The sequence below is a fragment of the Mustela putorius genome, unplaced genomic scaffold, assembly GCF_011764305.1.
Source record: "Mustela putorius furo isolate JIRA1106 unplaced genomic scaffold, ASM1176430v1.1 tig00003845_pilon_pilon_pilon, whole genome shotgun sequence".
Lineage (NCBI taxonomy): Eukaryota > Metazoa > Chordata > Mammalia > Carnivora > Mustelidae > Mustela > Mustela putorius.
The window spans coordinates 84,636,362-84,663,867 of record NW_025421998.1 but is presented as its reverse complement, the minus strand read 5'-3'; the positions used below and the strand labels follow the sequence as shown (position 1 = coordinate 84,663,867).

At 38.8% G+C, this 27,506-nt stretch overlaps 1 protein-coding gene across 2 annotated transcripts in view; it reads right to left on the bottom strand.

Moving 5' to 3' along the window:
• The window catches only part of KLHDC10 (kelch domain containing 10), a 58,198-nt gene extending 41,028 nt beyond the window's left edge, over window positions 1-17,170 (bottom strand). For both annotated transcript variants that reach the window (XM_004741765.3, XM_013050502.2), the window contains exon 1: window positions 16,876-17,170. In XM_004741765.3, coding sequence (XP_004741822.1) covers window positions 16,876-17,047 — 172 coding nt within the window. In that variant the 5' untranslated portion in view covers window positions 17,048-17,170. The remainder of the gene's footprint in view (window positions 1-16,875) is intronic.
• Window positions 17,171-27,506: the final 10,336 nt, after the last annotated feature.

Below are 27,506 nucleotides of genomic sequence, written 5' to 3'. Positions count from 1 at the left end.
GCCCCATCCCACTCCCCCTGTTTGTGTTCTTTCTCTCACTGTGTCTCTGTCAAATAAATAAATAAAATCTTTTTTAAAAATAAAAATAAATAAATAAATAGAATAAACCTATTTTGAAACATTGGTAACGATCCTATTATGTAACAAGCAGAGAGCCAATAAGAAAAACTTCAGTGCAAAAGTAAATATAGATATGAATACTGCCAAAGGAGACATGACTGCCAGTAAGATACCTGCCTGAAGCATTATATTAAAAAATAACAGCTATTCTAAAAAACAAAATAAAATGTTATTTTTTACTCAGAAATAAAAATTTCTGAGCCTAACTTTTATGTGTTCTATAAGCTTGCCCAGTATAAACAACTGGTAACAGTCTAATGATCTAAGGGTTCAAAATCACTAAATACTTCTTTCAAAAAGTCCTTAAAAATAGTTCAGGGAGAAAAAAAAATGAAGTGAACCTTAAAAAGTATAGAGGCTATTAAAAATTAGGCAGCATTTCAAAATTCTAAATTTATATGTCAATTTGTGATATGAAACCTAGTATTTTTTCTCACATTATAAATAGTTAATAGGTCCCTAGACCACCCCACAAAAGCCTACTGTACCAACAGTGATAACTACAGTACTGTAATAATAGTATTACACAGCCCACGGTTTTAGAGCCCTGGAAAGGTGACCTCTCCCTCCTTCTTGACATACTCTCTTCTCCTGGCTTCTGTGAAATCAAGCAGTCCTGGTTTTCCTCTTATTTTACTGACCTTCGTTGCCTGTTTGTCCTTTCCTTCTCACCTTCAAGTGACAGTTTTTTGCCCTTATTTCTCTTTAATCCTCCTTGGTGATCTCATCCAGTCCAGGGGCTTTTAAATATCATCTGTATGCTAATAATTCCAAAATTTATATTTTGAGCCTCTACCTCTCCCTTGAGTTTGATTTATATATGAAGATTGTTTACCCTGTATCCTCCACTTAAAGGTCAAATAGGCATCACGCTTAATATAGTCAAAACAGAACCCCCACAATCCTGCTACTTCCAGTATGTTCCATCTCATTTAATGACACCATCATCCACCTAGTTGCTCAAGACAAAATGTGTGAGTCATCTTGATTCCTCTCTCTCCTTCATAACTCACTGTAAACCCTATTAATGCTACTTTGAAAATACCTCACATATTCAATCACTTCTCACTATCTATACCACTGTACCCTAGTCCAAGCTGCCATCATCCTTTGAGGAGACTACTTCAAGTCTTCTAAACAGCTTTTATGCTTCACTTTTTACCAATTCCCATACTCTATTCTCCATCCAGCAGCTACAGAGAACTTTCAAAAATGTAAATCACTGGGGCAGCTGGGTGGCTCAGTTGGTTTAGCATCCCACTCTTGATTTCAGTTCGGGTCATGATCTCAGGGTCATGAGATGAGCCCCATGTTGGCCTCCACACTCAATGAGAAGTCTGCTTGAGATTCTTTCCCTCTGCCCCTCCCCCGACTTGTGTACATGCACTTGCTCTCTCTCAAAAAAATATATTTTTAAGAAAAGTAAATCACTCAGGCACCTGGGTGGCTCAGTGGGTTAAGCCTCTGCCTTCGGCTCCGATCATGATCTCAGGGTCCTGGGACTGAGCCCCACGTCAGGCTCTCTGCTGGGTGAGGAGCCTGCTTCCCCCTCTCTCTGCCTGCCTCTCTGCCTACTTGTGATTTCTGTCTGTCAAATAAATAAAATCTTTAAGAAAAAAAAAAGAAAGTAAATCACCGACTCATTTTGCTTAGCCTAATACTCTCCAGCTCCATCCATGTTGTTGCAAATGCCAAGATTTTATGCCTTTTTTATGGCTGAGTAACACTCCAGTGTATGTGTGTATATGTGCACACGCACACGCGCGCGCGTGCACACATACACACACACACATTCTTTATCCATTCCTCAGTTGATGGACAGGGAGCTGTTAAGTCAGTCAGAGAAAGACAAATACCATACAATTTCACTCATATGTGGAATTTTTTTAAAAATTTTTATTTATTTGACAGACAAGAGATCACAAGTAGGCAGAGGCAGGCAGAGAGAGAGGGGGAAGCAGGCTCCCTGCCAAGCAGAGAGCCCAATGTGGGGCTCGATCCCAGGACCCTGGGATCATGACCTGAGCTAAAAGCAGAGGCTTTAACCCACTGAGCCACCCAGATGCCCCTCATATGTGGAATTTAAGAAACAAAACAAATGAGCAAAGGGAAAAAAAAGAAAGAGAAAGGCAAACCAAGAACAGACTCTTAACTACAGAGAACAAACTGATGGTTACCAGAGGGAAGTGGGTGGGAGGATGGGTGAAACAGGGGTTGGGGATTAAGGCACTTGTTAGGAGGACTGGCTGATGGATGAAGTGTTGAATCACCTGAAACTAATACTATACTGTCTGTTAACTAACTAGAATTTAAATAGAAACATCTTAAAAAATGTATGCTAATCATATCACTCCCCTGCTTAAAACTGTCCAATAGCTCCCCTTCACCTTCAGAATAAAGAAAGGTCACAAATTCAATTTTAGATATGCTGAACTTGAGGGGTAGAAGGCATGTAAGTGGAGGCATGAAGAAAGCAAGTACATGTCCTTCAAGATTTGAGCAGAAGTTACAAAGTGGCCCTATTTACTAGCATATGGATAGAAACTGAAAACCAAGGATTTGGAAGAGAATACTTGAAATTTAAGTGGAAATAAAGAAGGTGGAGGTATAGGATCAAGACGTGAGAACTCACATTAAGGCCTGGAAGATAAAGAAGAGTTGACAAAGAAGACTAAGTATGAGAGGCCAGAGTCATAAAAAGAAAATCAGACCTAATACCTGAGAAGCTGAGTGAAAAGAATGTTTTAAAATGAAGAGAGGGGGGCGCCTGGGTGGCTCAGTGGATTAAAGCCTCTGCCTTCGGCTTGGGTCATGATCCCAGGATCCTGGGATGGAGGCCCACATGGGGCTCTCTGCTCAGCGAAGGGCCTGCTTCCTCCTCTCTCTCTGCCTACTTGTGATCTCTGTCTATCAAGTAAATAAATTAAATCTTTTTTAACAAATAAATAAATAAAATGAAGAGAGGGGCACCTGGGTGGCTCAGCCAGTTAAGGGGCCAACTCTTGGTTTTGGCTCAGGTTATGATCTCAGGGTCATGGGATCAAGCCCCATGTAGGGCCCCTGCTCATCGGAGAGTCTGCTCTCCCTCTCTTGCTCCCTCTCCCTTTGCCCCTCCCCCTGCTCACATGCTTGCTCTAAAATAAATAAATCAATCTTTAAAAAAATAGAATAAAATAAAGAGAAAGATGGAGGGTGAAAAGCATCCATTTGATTTGACAACACATAAGTCGTTTGTGACATTAACAAAACCAACTTCAAAGATGTGATGGGGAGGTATGGTGATTAAGACAGCAACTCTAGTCGATGCTTTCACAAACCTGGCTATGAAGGGAAAAGGAGAGATTAGAAGAGATGAAAATGAAAGCTCAGATGCTAGAGGAATGATTTGATGGAGAGAAAAAGGTGGAAGTCACAGAACAGAGAAGTGATAATGTAAATTTTCTGAATAAGCATGAGGGGACAGAATAAAGGCACAGATGGAAGAATGCTACAACTTTTTCTGATAATATTCAACATAAAAGTGTACTTGGAAAAAGAGAATATTTACAAAAGCCACACAAAAATTGTATGTGCTAGGGGTACCTAGGTGGCTTAGTCGGTTAAGCATCTGCCTTCAGCTCAGGTCATGATCCCACAGTTCTGGGATCAAGCCCCACATTGTGCTCCCTGCTCAGCAGGGAATCCACTTCTCACTCTCCTTCTGCCCTGCCCCCAACTTGTGTGCATGCACACTCTCTCTCTCTCTAATAAATAAAATCTTTTAAAAAAATTGTATGTGCTAAATTCCTTAGTAAAAAAAAAAGTATTTTAGACTATGTAATGTAAAATAGCTCTCGTGCAAGAATAACTACAGATGTTGATGATTGTTCATTCGATAAATTTTTTTTACTAAAAGCTGGACAGTGTTCTAAGTTTCTGTAGAAACTTAGGAATAAGACATTATTTTTGTCTTTAAGGAACCCACACTTAGTAAGTAGATAAGTTGAGAAACAATCGCAATTCCGCATACTTAAGTACCATGATCCTTTGTAGGAAGGTGGTGGCACACAGAAGAGGCACAAGAGCATAGGCTTTGAAGTCCAACAGACTGGCCTGAATCTGTACTCTGACATTTATTAGCTATATAACTTTGCACAAGTAATGTAGTTTCTCACTTAGCCTCAGTTCCCTGTCAGAAGATTTAAAAGTTACTTACCTCACAAGGTTATGAGGAGAAATAAGTTGATGGCTGTACAACACCTTGAGCAGGTATTTTATAGATACACTGTGACTACTCTGTACAAGTAACCTATTTGCACTAAAAAAGAGAATTTTAAGAAGCTGTATAAAGTATACTTGAGTGGGTCTTAGAAGACATATAGGAGAATGGAACTCTGGGAAGAAGAAATGGTGTGCATGGAATAATGACAGTGCGAGACTGCAGTAAATTACAAGTCTTTTCTTTTTAATCTCTCTCCCCACCCTATTCTGAGAATTTAAGTTACTAACTACAAGCACTTCTATATAGCTGAAATATAAAATGAAAGACATCGATGGTGAAGTTGGAGAGGTTAAAAAGGGACAAACAGAAGAATTAGGGTAAACAGGAGAAATCTGTAACCAACTGGATAAGGAATGAGCAAAAGGGAAGAATCTACTGTGATTCTCGGGTTTCTAGCTTGAATCACTAAATTGATGAGTTAGCCATGAAATTAGTTAGGATAAGGAGCAAAAAAGAAGAACAGGTTTGGCAGGAAAAGTGATGAAATTATTTTTGCACATGATGAATTTAAGACACTCTTCAGTAACTTGGGTGATAATGTCTAGTAGCCATTACCAAACAGACCAGGAGTCTGTCTGGGTTGGAGACAGATTTAGGCATTGTTCGGAGATTAGTATATCACCCAGGGAAAATCTAAGAGTAGGAAGGGAAAACAAATAAATAAGCATATATTCTCAGATAATAATATTAAGGGGCAAATAAAGGAAGACTAATGAGACGTTCAAGGGCTAAAGGATAACTAAGAGCTCTTCAGGAATAGAGACTTTGTCTAATTTTATGTATTCTTAGGCTCTATAGGCTCTATACCTAGTATTATACTTAGTACAGGAGGTAGTCAAAATAAAAATCTAGAAAAGTTGGGCAGGATGAAGACTACAAGAAATCTAAGTGGATTTAGCAATTAGGAAGTTATTACCTTAACAAGAGCACTTGAGTGGAATGAAGGAGGCAGAAGTGAGACTGCAATAGATTGAAGAGAAAAAAAATTAAATAAGAGTCTATTATTTCTGAAAGCTTGGCTGTAAATGAGAGAAACAGGGCACATCAGTTAGAAGAAAATCTAAAAGGTTATACATATAATAAATTGAGGAGGAATAGATTCTTCCTGATAAAATAAGAGAAAGTATAAATTAGTGTTTATTAGTAAAACATTTTAAAATACAACAGTTTTGAACAGAATCCCTAGTTGTTGCTAGTCATACATAACTATTTATATAGTATTAAATAAAACATAATTCACTGATAAAGAACCAAAAGGAAGGCAAAATATCAAAATGTTGATCTCTTGGTCTTTAAGTGGAATTAGTATGGATGATTTTCAAGTTCTCACTCAATATTTTCCAAATTTTAATAATGAGCTTGATTCCTTGTATAGTGGTCATGGTAGGAAGTGGAAGATAGTAAACTGTACTATCTTAATGATATTTCAAAGGCAGAAAAGTATAAGAGATTCTAACTCAAAGAATATAGACCATAGAAGAGATGAAATATAAGCAGACTGGAAGCAGGAAAGAAATGGAAAGAAAAAATAAAGCCAACACAGAAATGAAATCCTCATCGCACATAGCATAAAGGAGTACAAACACTGCTGAAAACACAGTAATGGACATGGACAACAGGACTGAGAAAAGCAAGCAAGATACAAATGAACTCTGAAAACCGTAAAACGTTGAAAGAATTAAAGAAGATCATCTCCAAAGGCAAGGGAAACAGGCAAAAATGAACTATGAACTATTGGGATTTCATCAAGATAAAAAGCTTTTACGCAGCAAAAGCAGTCAACAAAACCGACAGAATGGGAGAAGATATCTGCAAAAGATATATATCAGATAAAGGGCTAGTATCCAAAATCTAGAAAGAACTTATGACACTCAATATCCAAAGAACAAATAATCCAATCAAGAAATGCACAAGACATGAACAGAAACATTTTTGCAAAGAAGATGTCCAACTGGCCAAAAGACACATAAAAAGAGCTCAACATCACTTGGCATCAGAGAAATACAAATCAAAACTGCAATGAGATACTACCTCACACCAGTCAGAATGGCTAATTTTTTTTTAAATTTTTATTTATTTTTTTATTTGACAGAGAGAGAGAGAGCTCACAAGTAGGCAGAGAGGCAGGCAGGGGGTGGGGGAAGCAGGCTCCCTGCTGAGCAGAGAGCCCAAAGTGGGGCTCAATCCCAGAATCCTGAGCTCATGACCTGAGCCAAAGGCAGAGGCTTAACCCACCAAGCCACCCAGGCACCCGAGAATGGCTAAAATTTAACAAGTCAGGAAATGACAGATGTTGGTGGCAAGGATGCAGAGAAAGGGGAAACCTCTTACACTGTTGGTGGGCATGCAAGCTGGTGCAGCCACTCTGTCAAACAGTAAGGAGGTTCCTCAGAAAGTTGAAAATAGAGCTACCCTACAACCCAACAGTTGCACTACTGGGTATTTACCCCAAAGACATAAATGTAGTGATCCAAAGGGGCACCTGCAATCCAGTGTTAATAGGAGCAATGTCCACAATGCCAAACTATGGAAAGAGAGCAGAGGTCCATCGACAGATGAATGGATAAAGAAGAGGCGGTGAATATATAATGGAACATTACGCAGCCATCAAAAAAATAAAATCTTGCCATTTGAAATGATGTGGATGGAACTAAAGGGTATTATGCTAAGTGAAATGAGTCAATCAGAGGAAAAGAATTATCATATGATCTAACTAATATGTGGAATTTAAGAAAGAAGGCAGAGGCTCATAGGGGAAGAAAGGGGAAAAAAAAGGAAACAAGATGAAACCAGAGAGGGAAACAAACCATAAGAGACTCTTAATCTTAGATTAAACTGAGGGTTGATGGAGGGGAGAAGGGTGAGGGGTTGGGATAACTGGGTGATGGACATGGGGGGGGGTATGTGTTGTGATGAGCACTGAGTGTTATATAAGACTGATGAATCACAGACCTGTACCCCTAAAGCAAATACTCTATTATCTGTTAATTAATTGGATTTAAATTATAAAACTTAAAAAAATTAATATGAAGAATTAAGGAAGATCTAAATAAGTGAAAAACATCCCATGTTCAGGGATTGGAAGACTTAACATTATTAAGATGGTAATACTCCCCAAACTGATGTACAGATTCAACGCAAATCCTTATGAGAATCTCTGAGTTCATACAAATTGACAGGCTGATTCTCAAATCTATATGGAATTGCAAGGGACCTAGAATAGCCAAAACAATCTTGGAAAAGAATAAAGTAGGAGGACTCACTTTCTGATTTCAAAACTTGCTGCAAAGTAACAGTATGAGAGGCAGTGTGGTACTGGCAAATGAATAGACACATAGATGAACAGAACAGAATCGAGAATCCAGAAGTAAACCTGAATATTTATGGTCAACTGATTTTTGGCAAGAATGTCAAGACTATTCCATGGAGAAAGAACGGTCTTTCCAACAAATGGAGCTGGAAAAATAGGACAGTCACTTGAGATAACCCTTACCTCACACCAAACATTAAAACTTACTCAAAAAGAATCAAAGGCATAAATGTAAAAAAAACACAGGGATAAGTTTTTATGACCCTGAATTTGGAAAGACTTTTAGATATAATAAACTGGACTTCGCCGAAATTTAAAACGTTTATGCTTCAAACAAAACAATTAAGAAAGTAAAAGACAACACAGAACATGAAAAATACTTACAAATCATGTATCTTGCAAGGAACTTGTAACTAGGATATGTAATGAGCTCTTAAATTCAATAGTAAAAGACAACTCAATTAAAAATGGGGCATGGGGGGACACCTGGGTGGCTCAGTGGGTTAGGCTTCTGCCTTCAGCTCAAGTCATGATCTCAGGAATCAAGCCCCGCATCGGGCCTCTCTGCTTGGTGGGGAACCTGCTTCTCTCTCTCTCTGCCTGCCTCTCTGCCTACTTGTGATCTCTCTCTCTCTCTCAAATAAATAAATAAAGTCTTAAAAAAAAAAAAATGGGGCAGGGGCTCCTGGCTAGCTCAATCAGTAGAGCATGTAATTTTTGGTCTTGCAGTCATGATTTTGGGTTCCACACTGGGTGGAGAGTATGCTTTTGAAGATTTTATTTATTTATTTGACAGACAGAGATCACAAGTAGGCAGAGAGGCAGGCACGGGGGTGGGGGGAAGCAGGCTCCCCACTGAACAAAGAGCCCGACATGGGGCTCGATCTCGATTTTTCCTGAGATCAGGATCTGAGCCGAAGGCAGAGGCTTTCACCCAGGCGCTCCGAGAGTTTACTTTTTAAAATATTAATTAATTAACTAATTAATTAATTAAATGGAGCAAAGTAGCTAAAAGACATTTCTCCAAAGAAGACATACAATTAGTCAACAAGCACATGAAAAGAAGCTCAATGTCAATTATACCTCAAAAAAGTTGGAAGAGAAACAAAGAAAGCAAGAAAAAAATAAAGAAAAAATGCTTGACATCTTAAGTCATCAGGGAAATGCAAATCAAGAACCACAATGAGATGCCACTTCATACACACTAGGATGGCTGGCATTAAAAAGTCAGATTGATAATAACAAGTGTTGGAGAGAGCATGATGAAATTGGAACCCTTACACAGTTATGGTAGGAATGTAAAATTCCAGCCAATTTAGAAAAATTTGACAGTTCCTAAAATGAATATACATAGAGCACAGAGTTACCATATAACCTAACAATTTCACTCGTAGGTATATACCCCAAAGAAATGAAAACCTGTGTTCACATAGAAACCTTTATTCAATTTATAGCAGCATTATTCTTTTTTTTTTTTTTTTAAGATTTTATTTATTTATTTGACAGAGAGAGATCACAAGCAGGCAGAGAGGCAGGCAGAGAGAGAGGAGGAAGCAGGCTCCCTGCTGAGCAGAGAGCCCAATTCGGGGCTCGATCCCAGGACCCTGGGATCATGACCTGAGCCGAAGGCAGCAGCTTAACCCACTGAGCCACCCAGGCGCCCCTAGCAGCATTATTCTTAATAGCCTAAAAGTAACAACAGTCTAAATGTTCAATGGATAAATGGATAAACAAAATGTTGTTTATCTGTACCACCAGAATATTATTTAGCCATAAAAAGGAATGAAGTATTGATATCCACCACTTTAACATGTGTCAACTTTGAAAACATTACGCAAAGTAAAAAAAGGCAGTCACAAAAGACCATATACCACACAATCCCATTCATATAAGAAAGTCCTTAATAGGGAAATCCACAGAGACAAAAGGTAAATTACTGGTTACTTAGAGGTGAAATGGGGGGATGGGGAACCGAAAAGGAGGATAAGGGAATAGTAGCTAAAAGATATGGGATTTCTTCCTGAGGTGACAAAAATGTTCTAAAACTGACTGTGGTAATAACTGGTCCACTGGTTGTTAAATAGTGAATTTAAATGGTGAACTGCATGGCATTTGAATTATATCTCAAGCTATTCAAAACATAAATGGAAACATTAAGAAAAAGTTTAAAAGATTAACTACTCTTATACTAAAGTAAATAAATTAAAAATGGAATTGCAAGGTATTAAGAAAAAAATGCAACTGGAAGCCTATAACCTACAGAACACAACTAAAGCAGTATTCAGAAGAAATCTTTTTTTGTATATTTTTTAAAGATTTATTTGAGAGAGAATGAGAGAGTGAGAGAGCATGAGCAGGGGACTCTGGGATCACAACCCAAGCAGAAGGCAGATGCTTAACTAACTGTGCCAACCAAATGCCCCTAGAAGAAATCTTATAATTTAAACACATAGAAAGAATAAAAAGAACAATTAAGCATCCAACATGAGAAGACAGAAAAAAAGTCACAAAATAAATCAAAGAAAAGCTAAACAAATCATTAAAACAATGAAAGAAAAAATAATAAATAAGAAAGCAGAGAAAACAGTAAAACTAATTTTTTAAAAATCGAAGAGCTGGTTCAAAAATCCAAAGACCAAGGAAAATAACCCAGAAAGTTTTTGTTTTGTTTTGTTTTTAAGATCTTATTTATTTATTTATTTGACAGAGAGAGACACAGCGAGAAAGGGAACACAAGCAGGGGGAGGGGGAACACAAGCAGGAGGAGGGAGAAGCAGGCTTCCTGCCAAGCAGGGAGCCTGATGTGGGGCTCCATCCAAGGACCCTGGGATCATAACCTGAGTCAAAGGCAGACACTTAATGACTGAGCCACCCAGGTCCCCCAAGGAATGTTTTTAATCATTAAAGAATATCTTGCTCAACTGCACACAAAATAATTTTGAAAACCTGGATAAAATGGATTATTTTCTAAGATGATGTAAGTTATCAAAGCTTCCCCCAAAATATACATTGTAAGCAAATTATCATAAAAGTAGACATAATGGTCAAAGAGATCCTCTTCCCCCAAACACTCAAGGTCAAAAGATTTCACAGGCAATTTAATCAAACCTTCAACGTCAATGCCATTTAGCCAGAGAAAGAAAGAAAACAAACAAAAACAAAGAGAATTTTGAAATAATTTTTATGAAAGTGGCATAACCGAACAAAGATAAGACACAAAAAACTACAAAGCAATTTAGCTTATGAGGAGCGATACAAAATTTCTAAATAAAGTTTAGCAAATAGAACCCAGCAGCACATTTAAAATAATAATACACGGTGACCAAGCGAGCTGATTCAGGAATGCAAGGATGGTGTAGTAAATTTATTGTATAGTTCATCACAAGAGTAGATCAAAAGATTAAAATTACATAATTTTCAAAGAAGCTGAAACAGCTTTTTACAAACTTTACTTCCATATTTTTTTTTTAAGATTTCTTTATTTCAAAGATAGTATAAGCAGGATGGAGAAAGGGAAATAATCTTAGGCAGACTCCCCGCTAAGAGTGGAGCGGTATATAAGGCTCAATCTCATGACCCTGAGTTAGGACCTCAGGTGAAACCAAGAGTCAGACACTCAACTGACTGTGCCACTCAGGCATCCAAAAATTTACTTCCATATTAAGAAATCTTAATAAAATGGCAACCGTGGAATACATAACATGATAAAATAGGTACACTTCAATCTAAAGTCAGATCTAACCTTAACAGGAAAGCAAAAAAAAAATCACACTGAAGTCAGGAATAAGAGAAAGAGCCTCTACTGTCTTACTGTTTAATGAAAGTACTAACCAAATTAATTTGCCAAAAGAAAGAAGTATAAAAATTGGAAAGGAGTAGATAAAATTATCTTTATTTGGTAATAATGTGATCATTTAACTGCAAAGCCCTAGAAAAACAACTGGAAAACTATTATAGATAGTATTAGAATTCTAAAGGTGGATAGGCACAACAAGATAAAAGATAATAAAAGTAGAAACTCCATTTACAATAGCAACAAAAAAGATAAAAAGCCAAGGGCTAAATATAACAAGAAATGTGGAAGGTCTTTATGAAAAAAACTTTAAGACGTTATTGAGAGATGCAAAAGAAGACTTAAACAACAAGAAATGAATATATCCCCTGTTCTTGAACAGAAGTTTGAACCTCAAAAAGACATCAAGTATCTCTAAATCAATCTGTAAATATAACACTCTACCAATAAGAACAACAACAGAATGGGGGAGAAGAGCTAAACAAGCAAAAGTATCCAGGAGAACTCTGGAACTAGAGTAGAGAAGACTATACTCAAAGAATGAGGTCATTAAGGTACAAACAGGTGAACTAATCAATGGAACAGAATAAAAGTGCCAGTAAGAACCCCAAATCATATGTAGGAACTAAGTGTACCTACAGACAGTATTTCAATACTGTGATAACTCCATAGCCACTTGGAAAAATAAAAGATTCGTACCTTAATACTTTACATAATTTATATTTTGTATATATAAGTACATTTAACTTAAAATCATAAAAGTACCAAGAAAAAACACAAGACTTTTCATTTTAATCAGAAATAATAGTTAAGGGGCGCCTGGGTGGCTCAGTAACCCAGGTCATGATCTCAGGGTCCTGGGATCGAGTCCCGCATCGGGCTCTCTGCTCAGCAGGGAGCCTGCTTCCTCCTCTCTCTGCCTGCCTCTCTGCTTACTTGTGATTTCTCTCTGTCAAATAAATAAATAAAATCTTTAAAAAAAAAAAAAAAAAAAGAAATAATAGTTAAAACAGTGGAGGCCTTTCTTATGATACAAAAAGTTAAAATCCAACGAAGGATTGATAATTATAACTATGAACAATTTTTAAATTTCTGCTGAAAAAATATATCAGAAACAAAGTAAAAGCTAAATGACAAACTGTAAAAAATATCTGCAACACATTTCAAAGACAACTAATTTCCTTAAAATACAGAGTTTCTATAAAAAATATTCAACATCCCAACAGAAAAATGAACAACAACAAAAAAAAGGTGAATAAAAAATATAAGTAAATGTTACAAATAAAGTTCACAAATACCGTTCTTATATCTATTGAAAAGATGAAGAAAAATACACCTACTAGTTGGCAATTTTTAAAAAGTTTGATAACCCACTCTATTACCAAGGGTGTGGAGGGTCAGCACCCAACACCAACAGTGAAACACAAACTGCTACAACCTCTATGGAAGGCAATTTGACAGTATCTATCAAAATTTCAATAGTACATAGCTTTTGACCCAGTAATTGCACTTCTAGGAATTTATTCTAGATAGACTTACTCATGCATAAAAACGTACAGAGGGATATTCATTGTATCATCATTTACGTTAGCAAGACTGAAACCATTTTAAATGCCCCTCCAAACAAAGAAATGCTGTTTCTACACACATACACACACACACACACACACACACACACACACACACACGAAATTTCTCATTGGTTGCTTATAGGGAAAAGCCAATTATCTGGGGTCAAATGTAGAAGGAAAACTTGCCTTGTATCACACATTCTTTAGCACCATTTGGATTTCATGTCATGAACATATATCACATTTCACATTTTAAAATTAGGATTTCAATGCTATTTTTGCCCAGCTTTGCCAGTTGTTACATTTTTCCTTTGTCAGTTTTTCAGTTTTACTAGCAGCAATGTTAACTGTTATCCCAAGTAAAACATTGTATTTAACCAAATTCACACAGTGAAATTACAATAGTAACTTTTGTTCTATTATCCCCAGGATCTTTTTGGCCCTGAGCTCTGCCTCTCCATACTTACTGTATAAAAATGTTCCCTGTTCTATACTGAGCATATACAGATTATGAGTTAGAAATCCAGGACCAAGGGGGCAAACACATAACCATTACTGCATTTTAGGAGACAGCAAAAAAGATAAGAAACAAGGTTTCACAACAAGATTTCACAAAATATCATTTGTGCTCTCACCATGAATGCAGAGTCTAATCTATTTTTATGTGTAAGAATTTGATTTTATCCATTTGTCCAGAGTCAATGGGGCTGTAGAGGATTGAACCCACTAATCAATCAAATTCACAAGAAACTAATTGCTTACATATAATGCCATTGCACTCATTTAGAATTTGAGAATATATGTGTATATGTACACACATATATTCTCAAATTCTAAATGAGTGCATTGTGTGTATATGTACACATATACATATACACACATAATTAGTGTGTGTATCAGGAGTATCAAACCCTGCACATCAAGGAATCTTGCATAAATGGTTAAGTATACCCAAAGAAAACCACATGGCCCTATGAGTGTGTATAGGGAGAAGAGAATAAATCAGGGAAGGTCCAAGAAGGCTTTCCTGAGAACACAGTGTGACTGAGCTAAGTTCCAATGGAAGAGAAGCTTAAAAAAACAAAAACAAAAAACAAAAAAAACAGAATGAGGAGTAAGAGAGTTCTTGTATGATGGGAGAGCATGTGAAATGGCCCTGTGGCAGAAGGAAGCATGATAAGTGTAATGAAACAGAAAACGATCAAAGAGCAAACCATGTGATGCAGAATTAACTCGAGAATTAGACAGACAATACAGTACCTTTTAGGTGGTGTTTAAGATTTCTGCCTACCCTAAAAGCAACTAAGAGCTAGTAAAGGGTTGTAAGCAGAGTTTAGAACAGATCTGTGCTTGCAAAAGATGAACGGGCTGTATGCACTGGAGGGCGAGAGTAGAAGCAGGAAGACTGCTTAGAAAGCTACTGCAGGGGAAAAATAAAGAAAAAAAAGAAAGCTGCAGGAGACCTAAGTGAGGGATGATGGCAGACTGGACTTGAGTTACAGTAGAACTAAAATAAACAGAACTGGGTGATTAATCACACCTGAAATGCAAGGGAGAAGAAAAGTTAAGGAAGAGGCCCAAGGTTGCCTGACTGCATGGATAAAGATGCTATCACTGAAGGAGAGATAACACTCAGCAGGAAGATGGGCGGGTTATTTTGTTTTGTTTCAACTGGGTAGTCGGTGTGCAAAAAGTAAGAAAGCGTTCTGGACTCGTAGTATCTGGAAGTCTTGGTAGAGAAGGATGAAAAAAGGAAAACGGGATTAGAGTTCAATGGAGAGAGAAAGTTAGCTACAAAAACTTAAAAAAGAAAAAAAAAATTTAACCTCAGGGTCAGCCATAAAATGGGCCTAGATATTTCTAACCCTAGCCATCACCTAAAATCTTTTTAAACACTTCAATATACAACCTTTCATTCCGGGGGAGCAAGGGGGAGAGAGACTTAAAATGTCATGCTAGGGAAAATAATGAATTGGTGTTAAAGAATTCCAAATATATTGAGATATCAGATGTTCCTGATTCTGATAGTGAATAAATGGCAGAGGCCGCCTATTTGGTAAGGAAGACTGAAGCGCCAATCAAGGGGAAAAGAAAGTAAAAAGAAAAAGCTGATCACCCCATCACATGAATTTTCACACCTTAAACACGTTTATCTTTACCTCTGGACAAATGGCTGTTCTTGGCCTTGTGTGCTAAGGAAATGCAGAAATAGCTCCACACCTAAGCCCCATTATCAGAAATCATGGCTTCCACTGCCATCAGGTGGTGGCAGTGAGGAAGTGCAGCAACCAGGTTCTTGGAGCCTGGGAATGCCGATACCCAGCCCACGGTATAATCAATAGATCAAAGACCTAAATATAAGTAGAAGTAGAGGGCAAACTGATAACAGTCTTTGGTAAGAGATTTATCTTCAAATCTGCCAATATACAAAATTATAGGTTTTTACTATCCATTTGGGGTAAGAAAAAAGATTTCTCCTTTTTCCCCTCTTTTTAAAGATCACATATTTAGCAATTCCAGAATACCCAGTTTGATACTATCACGACTCAAACCCAACTCCTAGTATATTATATATTTGACTATTTAAAACTGCTTGTTAATTTTAATGGCACACAGAAATGGTTAATGTGCATTTCTAACACATCAATAACTTCATCGCAAACAATTGACTGTCTCATTCAATGTGCAAAATTCCCTTTGTTATCTTCAAATTAATCAAATAATTTTTGACTACTTGGAAGTACAGTCACGTTAGTAAAAGGAATTCAAAAACCATCATGTTCTCAAAACTCATTGGTTAAACAAATACATCCCTGATAAAATCAACTTCAACATTATTCACAAACAATATGGTGAATGATTAACACATCATTCCTGATAGTTCTCTTCAAGATAGAAATAAGCTTGCCCAACATAATATTTGATATTCTGGGAAGTATTTACTTCCCTATCTCCCCCCTACTATACTTAACTTACAAATGTTATCTTTTTTTAAATTGTCTGCACACACACACATACATCGATTTGATTTGTCTGTGTTTTTTTAAGGCATCTGAACTCAAGGATAGGAAATTGTAGGCCAAAACGTAAAATAATCACATTGGGCGCATTTTTCCAATTCTCAATCAGCTGTTTTTATACAGTAAAGGCAGCATGATTTTGTCACTAAGTATATTCTTGATCTTCATTTTCTCCCCCCTTAAAATCCAGATTCTGCTCTGGATATTCCAAAATATTAATAATTTAACTAGTTTTTCCAAATTCTCTTGGCTCCGTTTCCCAGCCACATCCCAACCCCTCCCTCGCGTGCCCCCTACCCCACCCCGCGCCTTTTCTCCTCCTCCTTTCTTGTCTCAGAATGCCTAACTCTTACACACTCGAAGTGGTTTTTACAAAAGCACCCTTTGGAAGGCTCTTCCCTCTTCTCTCCTCAATCTAGCACCCCTTTAAAAATAATTTCTCACAGCTAGACGCCAATGTCTTTCTTTTACAAGATCAAACTGCGGAAGAGGACGAGCCTGGGAACAGAATAGGCGAAACATTTGGGAATGTCAATGAAACAGCGGCCTCTCCTTTGAAAAGAGAACACAACTCTCAGCACAGAGCTTTCAACAGAGCAAAAATACTTCTTTTCGCTGTGTTCCTGCTCCCTCCCTGACCTCAGAGATACCCTTCCTTTTCTCTATGCCCCAATCCATCTGCTATTGCGTGGGCCTGCCTTTCCTCCTCCCAAGGAAAAGAAAGCCAGGGAGAAAAGAAAAGGTAGCAGTCGCCTTCCCACCGCGCCCGCAACCTGTCAGGACCCTGTCCCACGACTCACCTGGCAGGTGCGGCCGCCCGGAGAGTTGCACGAAGCGGTTGAGCTGGCCAGTCCCCCGACCCCCACTGCCCCCACTGCCCCCGCCGGCCCCGCTACCTCCGCCGCCGCCGCCACTGCCAGCGGCACCTCCTCCCCGCCGGCGGTTCCTGTCCCAGCCCTGGGCGGCCGACATGACCCGCTAACGACTGCCGCAGCCGGGTCCCAGCAGCCCCTGGCCCGGCGACACTAGCCGAGCCTCCTTCCTGGGCTCCTCGAGAGACCCGGGAGACAGGGGAAGGGGGAGCGCCCTGTTCTCACCAGTGACCAATGACGGGCTTACTTGGTGACAGGCAGCCAATGGGCAGTCGTCTTCTTGGTAGGTGAAGGGAGGCGGGGAGAGACGTGGTAACCATAGCTATGGCTAAAAAAAAAAAAAAAAAAAAAAAGCGGGGGGTGAGAGAAAGGCAGAAGCAGCCACTCACACACGCATCAACCGCGAGGAGCAGGCCCGCGTCGCGGCGACTCCTGCGGGATCAGGAGGGCCAATCGAAGGCCGAGTGAGAGAGGCCGCTCCCGCAGAAAGAGTCCCCGCGACAGCGGGTCCTCCAGGCACGGTTAGGGTTCAGGAACTCTTTCCATAAACACCGAAATCAGAAATAGGATATGCACATAATACACACATTTGGGGGCAATACAGTGTTCCGCCGGCTTTGCAGACTGAGATCCCTTTCCCTGACCGTTGACATACACAAAGGGCTCTGTTGGTGGGGGGGGGGGGGAAAGAGGCGGAGTCGAAGCTTAAATATAAGAGTGAGGTATTCCTGGATTTATCTTGTCTTTGAGTTGACTGGCCGAGCTCCTCCCTAATGAAATACAAGCCACCTCCGAAGCAAACAATTTTAAACCTGGTTAATAAACATGAAAAATGTTCAAGCTCACCAGTAGTCAAGAGTAATACAAATGAAGACCCCAATGAGAAACCATTTCTGGCTTATTACGTCAGTAAAGATTTTCAAAATAACACCCAGCAGTGAGAAGACTGCCAAGAAAAAGGTACTTTCAAAAATGACTGGTGGCTATATGAAAATGTTTTGTTCAAATACTTTTTTGCTTGTAGAAAATGTGAACCACCTTTAACACAGAAACAGGTACGAAAGTTCAAGGAATGCAGATATGCAGATACACTATTCCAAAATTAAACAGAAAGCTTGGCTTTGAAATTACTGGGCGCAGTGCTAAGCAGGAAAATACAGATAGTTTACAGATGTTTATCAATGATAAGGGAAAAGCGGTTGTATTCTTCAAGGAAACCAAAACTTTTCAAGGTTCTTAGATATGGTGGCCTTCCTTTCTTTCTTTCTTTAATGTAAACCTTTATATAGGAGAACCTTAACTGATGCAAGGAAAAAAAAGAGAGAAAATCTGCTGTAGCTGAGGATGCATGTGCTTTTGGTCAGATGTCATGTCTCCACTAGCCCGGCCTCCTTATTTTCCTACTGCAGGCCCTCCCGGCAGGTATTTTACCCGGTAAGCACTATCGCACACTGCTTATGAAAATGTTTGAGACCTGGGCGGGAGGGAAAGTTGGTGGCTCTAAAATATGAAAGTCAAAAAACAGTAAGTGCTAATCTTTCTAAAGAAACTGTACCACTGGGACGCCTGGGTGGCTCAGTTGGTTGAGCAGCTGCCTTTGGCTCGGGTCATGATCCCGGTGCCCTGGGATCCAGTCCCACATCAGGCTCCTTGCTCCAGGGGGAGCCTGCTTCTCCCTCTGACTGCCTGCCACCCTGTCTGCCTGTGCTCCCTCTCGCTCTCTCTGACAAATAAATAAAATCCTAAAAAAAAAAAAAAAAAAAAAAAAAAAAAACTTTAAAAAAAAAAGAAAGAAAAGAAACTGTACCACTGAGTAAACCAAATACTAGGTGAAGGAAATTTTATTTTTACAGGAGTATTCCAAGTAATAAATAAAGAATGATACAATATCATCATTTTGCAACCCCTAATAAATGTATCAACCCATTGAACATCCACTGCTAGCATCACAAAATGAAAGATGACAAATATGTGCCTCTAGAACATAACTGTGAAGTAGTCTTGTCAAAAAAAATTGAACCCGAATCTCATCAGATATCTATATCTAACTACCAATTTATAGGAAATACAGAGGACAGAGGAATATTTAAAAAATACTTCAGTGATGCAAGCCGCAAAATCCAGACTGTGGAATTTCTACAGGATAAACAAATTTCTTCAACAAATAATTGCAAAGGAAAAAGAGATATTTGGAAGGAAAAATCTATAGGATAAAAAGAGACTTGTGATGGTGCTATAACTTCATGAATATACTAAAAATCATTGAATAGTAATGGTTGCACAACTTCGTTATTAAAAACCACTGCATTGTACACTCAAAAAGGGTGAATTTTATGGTGGATTTTATGTGGATTGTATCTCAATTAAAAAATTTAAAATAATATGGGAAAGGAGAAGTGAATGGGGAGCTAGATGGAACACATTTAACCCTAAGCTGAAGCTGGGTGATGAGAACATAAGAACGGTTCATTACACTGTCTACCTTTGTACATTTTAAAAATTCTTCATAATAAAAAGGAAAAAGGGCACCTGGATGATGTAGTTGGTTGAGCGTTGGACTCTTGATTTGGGTTCAGGTCATGATCTCAGGATCGAGCCCTGATTCAGGCTCTGTGCTCAGCATGGTGTGTGCTTCTCCCTCTCCTTCTGCTCCTCCCCTGCTCATACTCTCTCTCTCTCCAGTACATAAGCAAATAAAATCTTTTTTTTTTAAAGTCTACAAAATAAGATTAAATTAACCAATCAGCTGAAAACCATGTCATGTAGTTATATAGTATCTATATAATACACCTATGATATGTATGTAATAAATCACTTTTAATTCTAGAAACAAAATGAGACTTTTGTTACTAACTAAATTTAAAATTATTAAATCATTTTAGAAACCTTTTGAACAGGTTACCACCAGAACTTTTTAGTGTGGAATATAAGTACACTTTGACGGGTATTGACATTTGCTAAGGGGCCTTCATAATAGGGTGCAGTCACTTAGGTGACTCAGTCAGCTGAGCCTCTGGTTCTTGATTTCAGCTCAGGGTCACGAGATCCAGCCCTGCATTGGACTCCACACTCAGCGGGGAGTCTGTTCAAGATTCTATCTCTCCAGGTCTCTCTGCCCCTCCCACCCACCCCCACCCCACTCCCTCTTTCTGTCAAATAAACAAATAAATCTTGGGGCGCCTGGGTGGCTCAGTGGGTTAAAGCCTCTGCCTTCAGCTCAGGTCATGATCCCAGGATCCTGGAATCGAGCCCCATGTCGGGCTCTCTGCTCTGCAGGGAGCCTGCTTCCTCCCCTCTCTCTCTCTGCCTGTCTCTCTGCCTACTTGTGGTTTCTCTCTCTGTCAAATAAATAAAATCTTTAAAAAAAAATAAATCTTTATTTTTTTAAAAGATTTTTATTTATTTATTTGACAGAAAGAGCAAGCACAGAAGCAGGGGGAGCTGCAGGCAGAGGGAGAGGGAGAAGCAGGCTCCTGCTGAGCAGGGAGCCCAAATGAGGGGTTTGATCCCAAGACCCCTGGTGACCCTTAACTGACGGAACCACCCTGATACCCCTAAATAAATCTTTAACAATAAGTAAATAATTAAGTGTGTGCAGGCTCAGCTGGCTGTGCACAGTCATAGAGCATGTGACTCCTGATCTTGGAGGTGTGAGTTGGAGCCTCACACTGGATGTAGTGATTACTTTTTTTTTTTTTTTAATTAACAAATAGGGACTCCTGGGTGGCTCAGTTGGTTAAGCATCTGCCTTCGGCTCAGGTCATGATCCCAGCATTCTCAGATCGAGTCCCACATCAGGCTCCTTGCTCGGCAGGGAGCCTGCTTCTCCCTCTGCCTCTGTCTGCCATTCTGTCTGCCTGTGCTCGCTCTCTCTCCCTCTCTCTCTCTCTCTCTCTCTCTCACAAATAAATAAATCTTTAAAAATAAATAACAAATAAGTGTGCACAGACAATATGTACGTGCTAACATAACATAATATGAAGTACCTGATACCACCTTTCAAGTCATCATACCAAAAACGTTCACTGGAATCTAATCAAGATTTAAGCTCCAACGTCCAGTTTACAGGAACTTTCAGGGCACAAAGGAACAGTCACATGACATGTAAAACAATCAAACAAATCCAGGGAGACAAACTTTACCACGCCTAGCCTGATTTCATCAATAAGTCAATGTCATGAAAAACAAAATGGAATAACACAAAAACGCAATGGGCAGGTGATGACCCCTAAGAAAATAGTAGAGGTCGGCAATGATGAAAAGGGACAAGCAGGAGTATGTGTATGCTGACAAGTACAATCATCAGTGAAGTATTCTTGCCAAAAAAATGAATCCAAATAAAGTCAAACCTGTAGCTCTATCAGTTTACAGGAAATACAAGAGACAGAGAATATGTTAAATAGTATCTTGGGGATGTAATCTGCAAACTCTAGAATGTGGATAACTCTATAGAACAAATAGTCTATTTTCTTCAACCTGATTTTTCAAGAAGAGGGAAAAAGAACCCACAGATTAATAGAGTTTCAAGAAATATATCAAGGAGGGGTGCCTGGGTGGCTCAGTGGGTTAAAGCCTCTGCCTGCCTGGGTATGATCCCAGGGTCCCGGGATAGAGCACCTTATAGGGCTCTCTGCTCAGCAGGGAGCCTGCTTCCTCCTCTCTGTCTGCCTGCCTCTCTGCTTACTTGTGATCTCTGTCTGTCAAATGAGTAAATAAAATCTTTAAAAAAAAAAAAAAAGAAAGAAATATATCAACGAAAAGCAGGGTGTGGGCCTTGTTTGCATTTTGGTTAGAATAAGGCAACAATTTTTTTTTAATTTTTTTTTTTAAAGATTTTATTTATTTATTTGACAGACAGAGATCACAAGCAGGTAGAGTGGCAGGCAGAGAGAGAGAGAGGAGGAAGCAGGCTCCCCACTGAGCAGAGAGCCCGATGCGGGACTCGGTCCCAGGACCCTGAGATCATGACCTGAGCCGAAGGCAGAGGCTTAACCCTCTGAGCCACCCAGGCGCCCAGAATAAGGCAACAATTTTTTAATAGGAAAATTTGATTGGATGTTGGATTATATTTGGGAATCTTATTAAGTTTTTAAGGTATTATGGATGGATGGATGGATTTTTTTAATGCATAGTTAAAATATGGTTTTTAAAAGCCGTCTTTTAGAGAAAAGTTACTGAAATATTTATAGGCAAAAGACTATAATGTCTATGCTTTGCTTCAAAATCATCCAGGCAGAGAGGCATAGGAGACACCATGAGAATGTAGATGGAGGCCTGGAGTTCATGCTTCATGTAGATGGGTGATGAGAATTGGAGGTCATGGCACTATTCTCTTTTTTTGCATATATTTTAATTTTTCCCTCATAACAGGGTTTTTCAAAATGTTCTCAAAAGAACAGAGCTAAATTAAAGGGGACTTATAGCAAAATGTATGGGATCCTTCTGAACAAATCAACCTTAAAAGACAATTTGGGGACAACTGGGAAAATTTTGAAATTTGGAACGATCACTGGAGGATATTGGGGAAATAACATTATATCTGATAGGTACGATAATGATATCAAGATTTTTAAAAATCTGTTTTTTAAATTATGCCTAATTAAATATTTAAGGACTGACTATCTTAACACCTCCAGATGGCGGGACCATCTCTACCCTCCTTGAGGCTTGCTCATGAAAATAGCCTCATAAGCAGTTAGAGCTTTCAGTTAGCTAACTTGGAAAACAGGTCAGTTGGAATTAGCAAGAAGTCTGCATTGACAATATTTTCCAGGAAACTGTTTTATAAATGGTGAACACAAACAATGATTCAAATAAATTTCCAGGATTTTTTTCCAGCAAAACTTCTATAATTACAACACTGGATGCAGTTAGAGAGCAGAGGATTGGGGAGGGGTAAAAAGTACATACTACGTTAGGAAATCCAGGAGTATTTATCTTACTGACATCTTAAACTCAGCCCTGTGTAACCCAGTGCCTCTGAACCCTGACTGCACACTGGACTTGCCTGAGGCTGTTGCAGAAAACACTGATGATCAGTTTCCACATAGGCCATTTGGATCAGAATCCCTGGAGCACAGGCACTTGGCCATATTTTAACATTCCCTGAGTTATTCAAATTTACAGCCAGGTGGAGAACACAAGTGTAGTCCTCTGTTCCTCACCCAGTTTTATCACATGCAAAATGGCAGTAGTATCTTCCTTTTTAACAGCGTGTGAGTTATTGTGGGAGACCAATAAAACTGTATATGTGAAAGTACATGGAAGGCTGGCTCAGTCAGTGGAGCATGCGACTCCTGATCTCGCTGTCCTGAGTTCGAGCCCCATGTGTGGTGTGGAGCCTACCTAAAAAAAAAAAAAAAAATTAAGTACATGGAAAAGTATAATGTTTTATGTAAATGTAATATCATATTCTCACATTAGCAACCAATGTATAATAATCCTTTAAAAAGGTTTACTTCTTGGACTGTTTCATTAGTTTGTTGCAGTTTAAATATGACCCAGAATCATATAAATCATATAAATTCCTTGGTGAATAGTCAAAGGTGACTAACTGCTTGTCATTAGCCCAGATCAAATCAGCATTGATATTCAGAAGCCCAAACTAATTAGTCCTTAGTTTACTTAATTACAAAAATTACAAGCATCTATACATATAAGCATTACACACGTAAGCATTACACATACAGCTGTCATAGAAACACAATAAATAAAATATAGCTAAGGTTAAGTTTGGCTGCCCAAGGAAAAGAAGGAAGAAGGCTCACATTTACTGATCACACTTTGTGAACTAGGCATTTTTATGTATCTCATCTCAATTAACAGGAGGATTAACCTACCAGTATTTTTATTTTTATTTTTTTAAAGATTTTATTTTATTTATTTATTTGACAGAGAGAGAGAGATCACAAGTAGGCAGAGAGGCAGGCAGAGGGAGAGGAAGAAGCAGGTTCCCTGCTGAGCGGAGAGCACAATGCGGGATTCTATCCCAAACAGGCTCCATCCCAGGACCCTGGGATCATGACCTGAGCTGAAGGCAGAAGCTTTAACCCACCGAGCCACCCAGGCGCCCCTACCATAGTATTTTTAAAACATTAAGTCATGAAATCAGCTCAATGGAACATGACCAGTATTTCCTGGAAGAAGAATGAAAGTATAAGAGTGCAAGAGAAAAGGGGGTGAGGGGACAAAGAGATCCAGGAAGGTCTTGAAACACCTTGTCTCTAGGTATTCAAGTTGGAAAGGGCCTGCGCTGAAGCATTATACAAACGTTAATCTCCCCCTCTCAATGTTTAGGCAGGCATTTGATCAACATAAGCGTAGGTGACCAAAGTGGTTACCAAAGTTTTAGTTTCTCAGAAGTCCAATAACTCCAGCCCTAAGAAACTGATATGGAGTGGCACCTGGGTGGCTCAGTCATTGGGCGTCTGCCTTCCACTTAGATCATGATCCCAGGGTCCCGGAATCGAGCCCCGCATGGGGCTCGGCTCCCTGCTCGGTGGGAATTCTGCTTCTGCCTCTCCCACTCCTCCTGCTTGTGTTCCCTCTCTCGCTGTCTCTCTCTCTGTCAAATAAATAAATAAATCTTAAAAAAAAAAAAAAAGAAAGAAAGAAAGAAAGGAAGAAATTGATATGGAAATTCTGAAGGCAACTCTTTGCCCCTACCCCATGCCCATTTAAACACACACACACACACACTTCAAAGCTTCCATGTTTCTTTGTGTAGCTCTAGATATAAAAGCCTGAATTTGCCTTTGACATTTGGAAAAAAGACCTTGGGCTTTACAAATGTAAAACCAAGATTTCATTCTGGAATAGGGAAGGAGTTAAACAATTCTGCTTGAGGGGACACTAGAAAGGCAAACTTTGTTAAGGAGCTTAGACTGAATCCTAATGGAAGGAGGAATCCTTGAAGTCTTTAAGAAAAGAGGTGACATGATCAGATCAATCTTTTCAAAGATCATTCCAGTGAACTGGGTTGAGGATTTCTTTTTTTTAAAGATTTTATTTATTTATTTGAAAGAAAGAAAGAGAGCAGGCATGCACATGCACACACTCACACACACACACACACACACACACACACACACACACACACTTAAGCAGTAGGGAGAGGCAGAGGGAAAAGAAAACTAAAGCCCAATCCCGGTACCCTGGGATCACGACCTGAGCCAAAGGCAGACACTTAACTGACCAAGACCAACCAAGCCACCCAGGCGTCCAGGGTTGAAGATTTCTATGAGAGGCTATCCATGGCCATGGGTGAACCTGCTTACAGGCAGCAGCCTCAGGAAAAAGACCTCTGCTCCCAGGTATCCTCTACCTGCCACACTAAAGATCTATCATGTCACATTATGCATATTTGAGAGGAGTATCACAAAAGATTGGAATTCTTGTTTAGGCTATGATTTAAATGTAATATTGTTCTGGCAGTAAACCATGTAGTCTTAGAATCATCAATTATAAAGATAATGCTCTTGGGGCACCTGGCTAGCTCAGTCAACTCTTGATCTTGGGGTCATGAGTTCAAGCCCCACATTGGATGTAACACGCAGGTTAAAAAGTACAAATAGGGGCGCCTGGGTGGCTCAGTCAGTTGAGTGTCTGTCTTTGGCTCAGGTCATGACCCCAGGGTCCTGGGATCGAGCCCCATATCAGACTCAGCCCCATATCAGCTCAGCAAGGAGTCTGCCCCCACCATCTGCCTGTCCCCCAGCTCATGCTCAATCTCTCTCTCTCTCAAATAAATAAATAAACTCTTCAAAAAATAAAAGTACAAATAAATAAATAAACCTTTTAAAAAGCCCTTTATAACTGAAAGACTGAAACAGAATTAAAATTTATTGTTATTTAATAAGTTTATTTTACACTTGACATCAGGAAAATGACATTATGAGACGCAGTGATATATTATGTTAGTTCTCGCAAGCTAATAAGAAAAGGATAAGGGCTGCCATGACAGGTGAATATGAATTTGTGTCAAATGAAGGCTACGTGACATCACGGCAAGCAATGCAAAAGCCAGTTTCACAGTGGTTTTCATGTCCCAAGTCCAATAAAAAATTGAAGTTTCTAAAGAAAACTGAATAATGGCCAATTATTTTTTTTATTTTGGCAGGGGTAGGGGCAGAGGGAGAGGGAGAGAGAGAGAGAATCTTCAGCAGACTCCACAGGGGCTCAATCTCAGGATACTGAGATCATGACCTGAACTGAAATCCAATCAAGAGTTGGATACATAAGTGACTGAGCCACCCAGGCGTTGCCCCCCACCTTTCTTATGGTTATTCATTTTTAGAGTTATGTGACTGAATCATTTGAATGTTTATTTATTTCCTTTAATAATCTAATACAAAGTTCTGGGCTAAAACAAGACATTTTTTTCTAACATCTGCAATATTGAACTTGAAGTCCAGATATGATTTCCTGTTACCAATTCTAGCAATAATTGTTATTTGTACATTTGATTCAGATTTAAGGTAACACTAAGTTAATCATAAGAAAACAAAATACTTTTATGAAAATATTAAGAGATATCTCATTAAATTGACTTTAGGAGCACACTCTCTGGCAAAGATTTGTAAAGTATTAAGTCTGATTATCCCAAACAAGTAAACAAACCTTGAAACTATTAATATCATTTTGCATTTTTGGCATGGTAAGCTTACATATACAGGCGCATTCTGTATGTGTTAATACTACTGAAAATAAATTACACTAGGAGATTAATTAAAGAACCTAAACTGGGCCATATTTTTTCTACTTTTCTCCAACATTGGTGACTGTAGCTTAGCAAACATCACTCATCAATGTGAACTGTTTTGAGTTTATGGTTATTTAATTTATAAGTTTATTCTGATTTTATCTTATAAGCACTAGAAGCAAAAGAAGATTATAAACAATTTATGCATTGAAGTAACTTTGGATAAAAATAACATGTCATCATTGAGGAGGAGGTTTTTTCTGTGTAAAACAGGATGAACAAAATCAAAAGGTGGGACGAACATTAATCATTTTAAGAAATAGTGTTCTACCAAATGCTCAGTCTTGCTTAAAATAGATTCAGTTGGGTGTGTCACCCAAAGCCAGTAAAATCCTAATCAATATACTATCTCTAGAGTTGTAAGAAACAGATGCAAACCATACAGTTATGGTCTCAATACAAATGTGAGATATTGTCTACACAGAATAGATGCTTAAGAAGTGCTTCTACTTAGGTGGGAGATGGTGAAATAAGATAATAATACATAATGTTGTAATAGTTCCAAGATTGGCCCAATAGCCATGAGTAATGATTTTGAGTCTTTAAATCAAATTCTAGGTGGCTCAATGGGTTAAGCCTCTGCCTTCGGCTGAGGTCATGATCTAAGGGTCCTGGAATCTAGCCCCACATAAGGCTCTCTGCTCAGCAGGGAGCCTGCTTCTCCCACCCCCTGCCTGCCTCTCTGCCTACTTGTGATCTCTCTCTCTGTCAAATAAATAAATAAAAATCTTTAAATCAAATTCTAATTTCTAAAATGATGAGTACATCCTTACTGTATAATCTTCTGTACATATAAGAA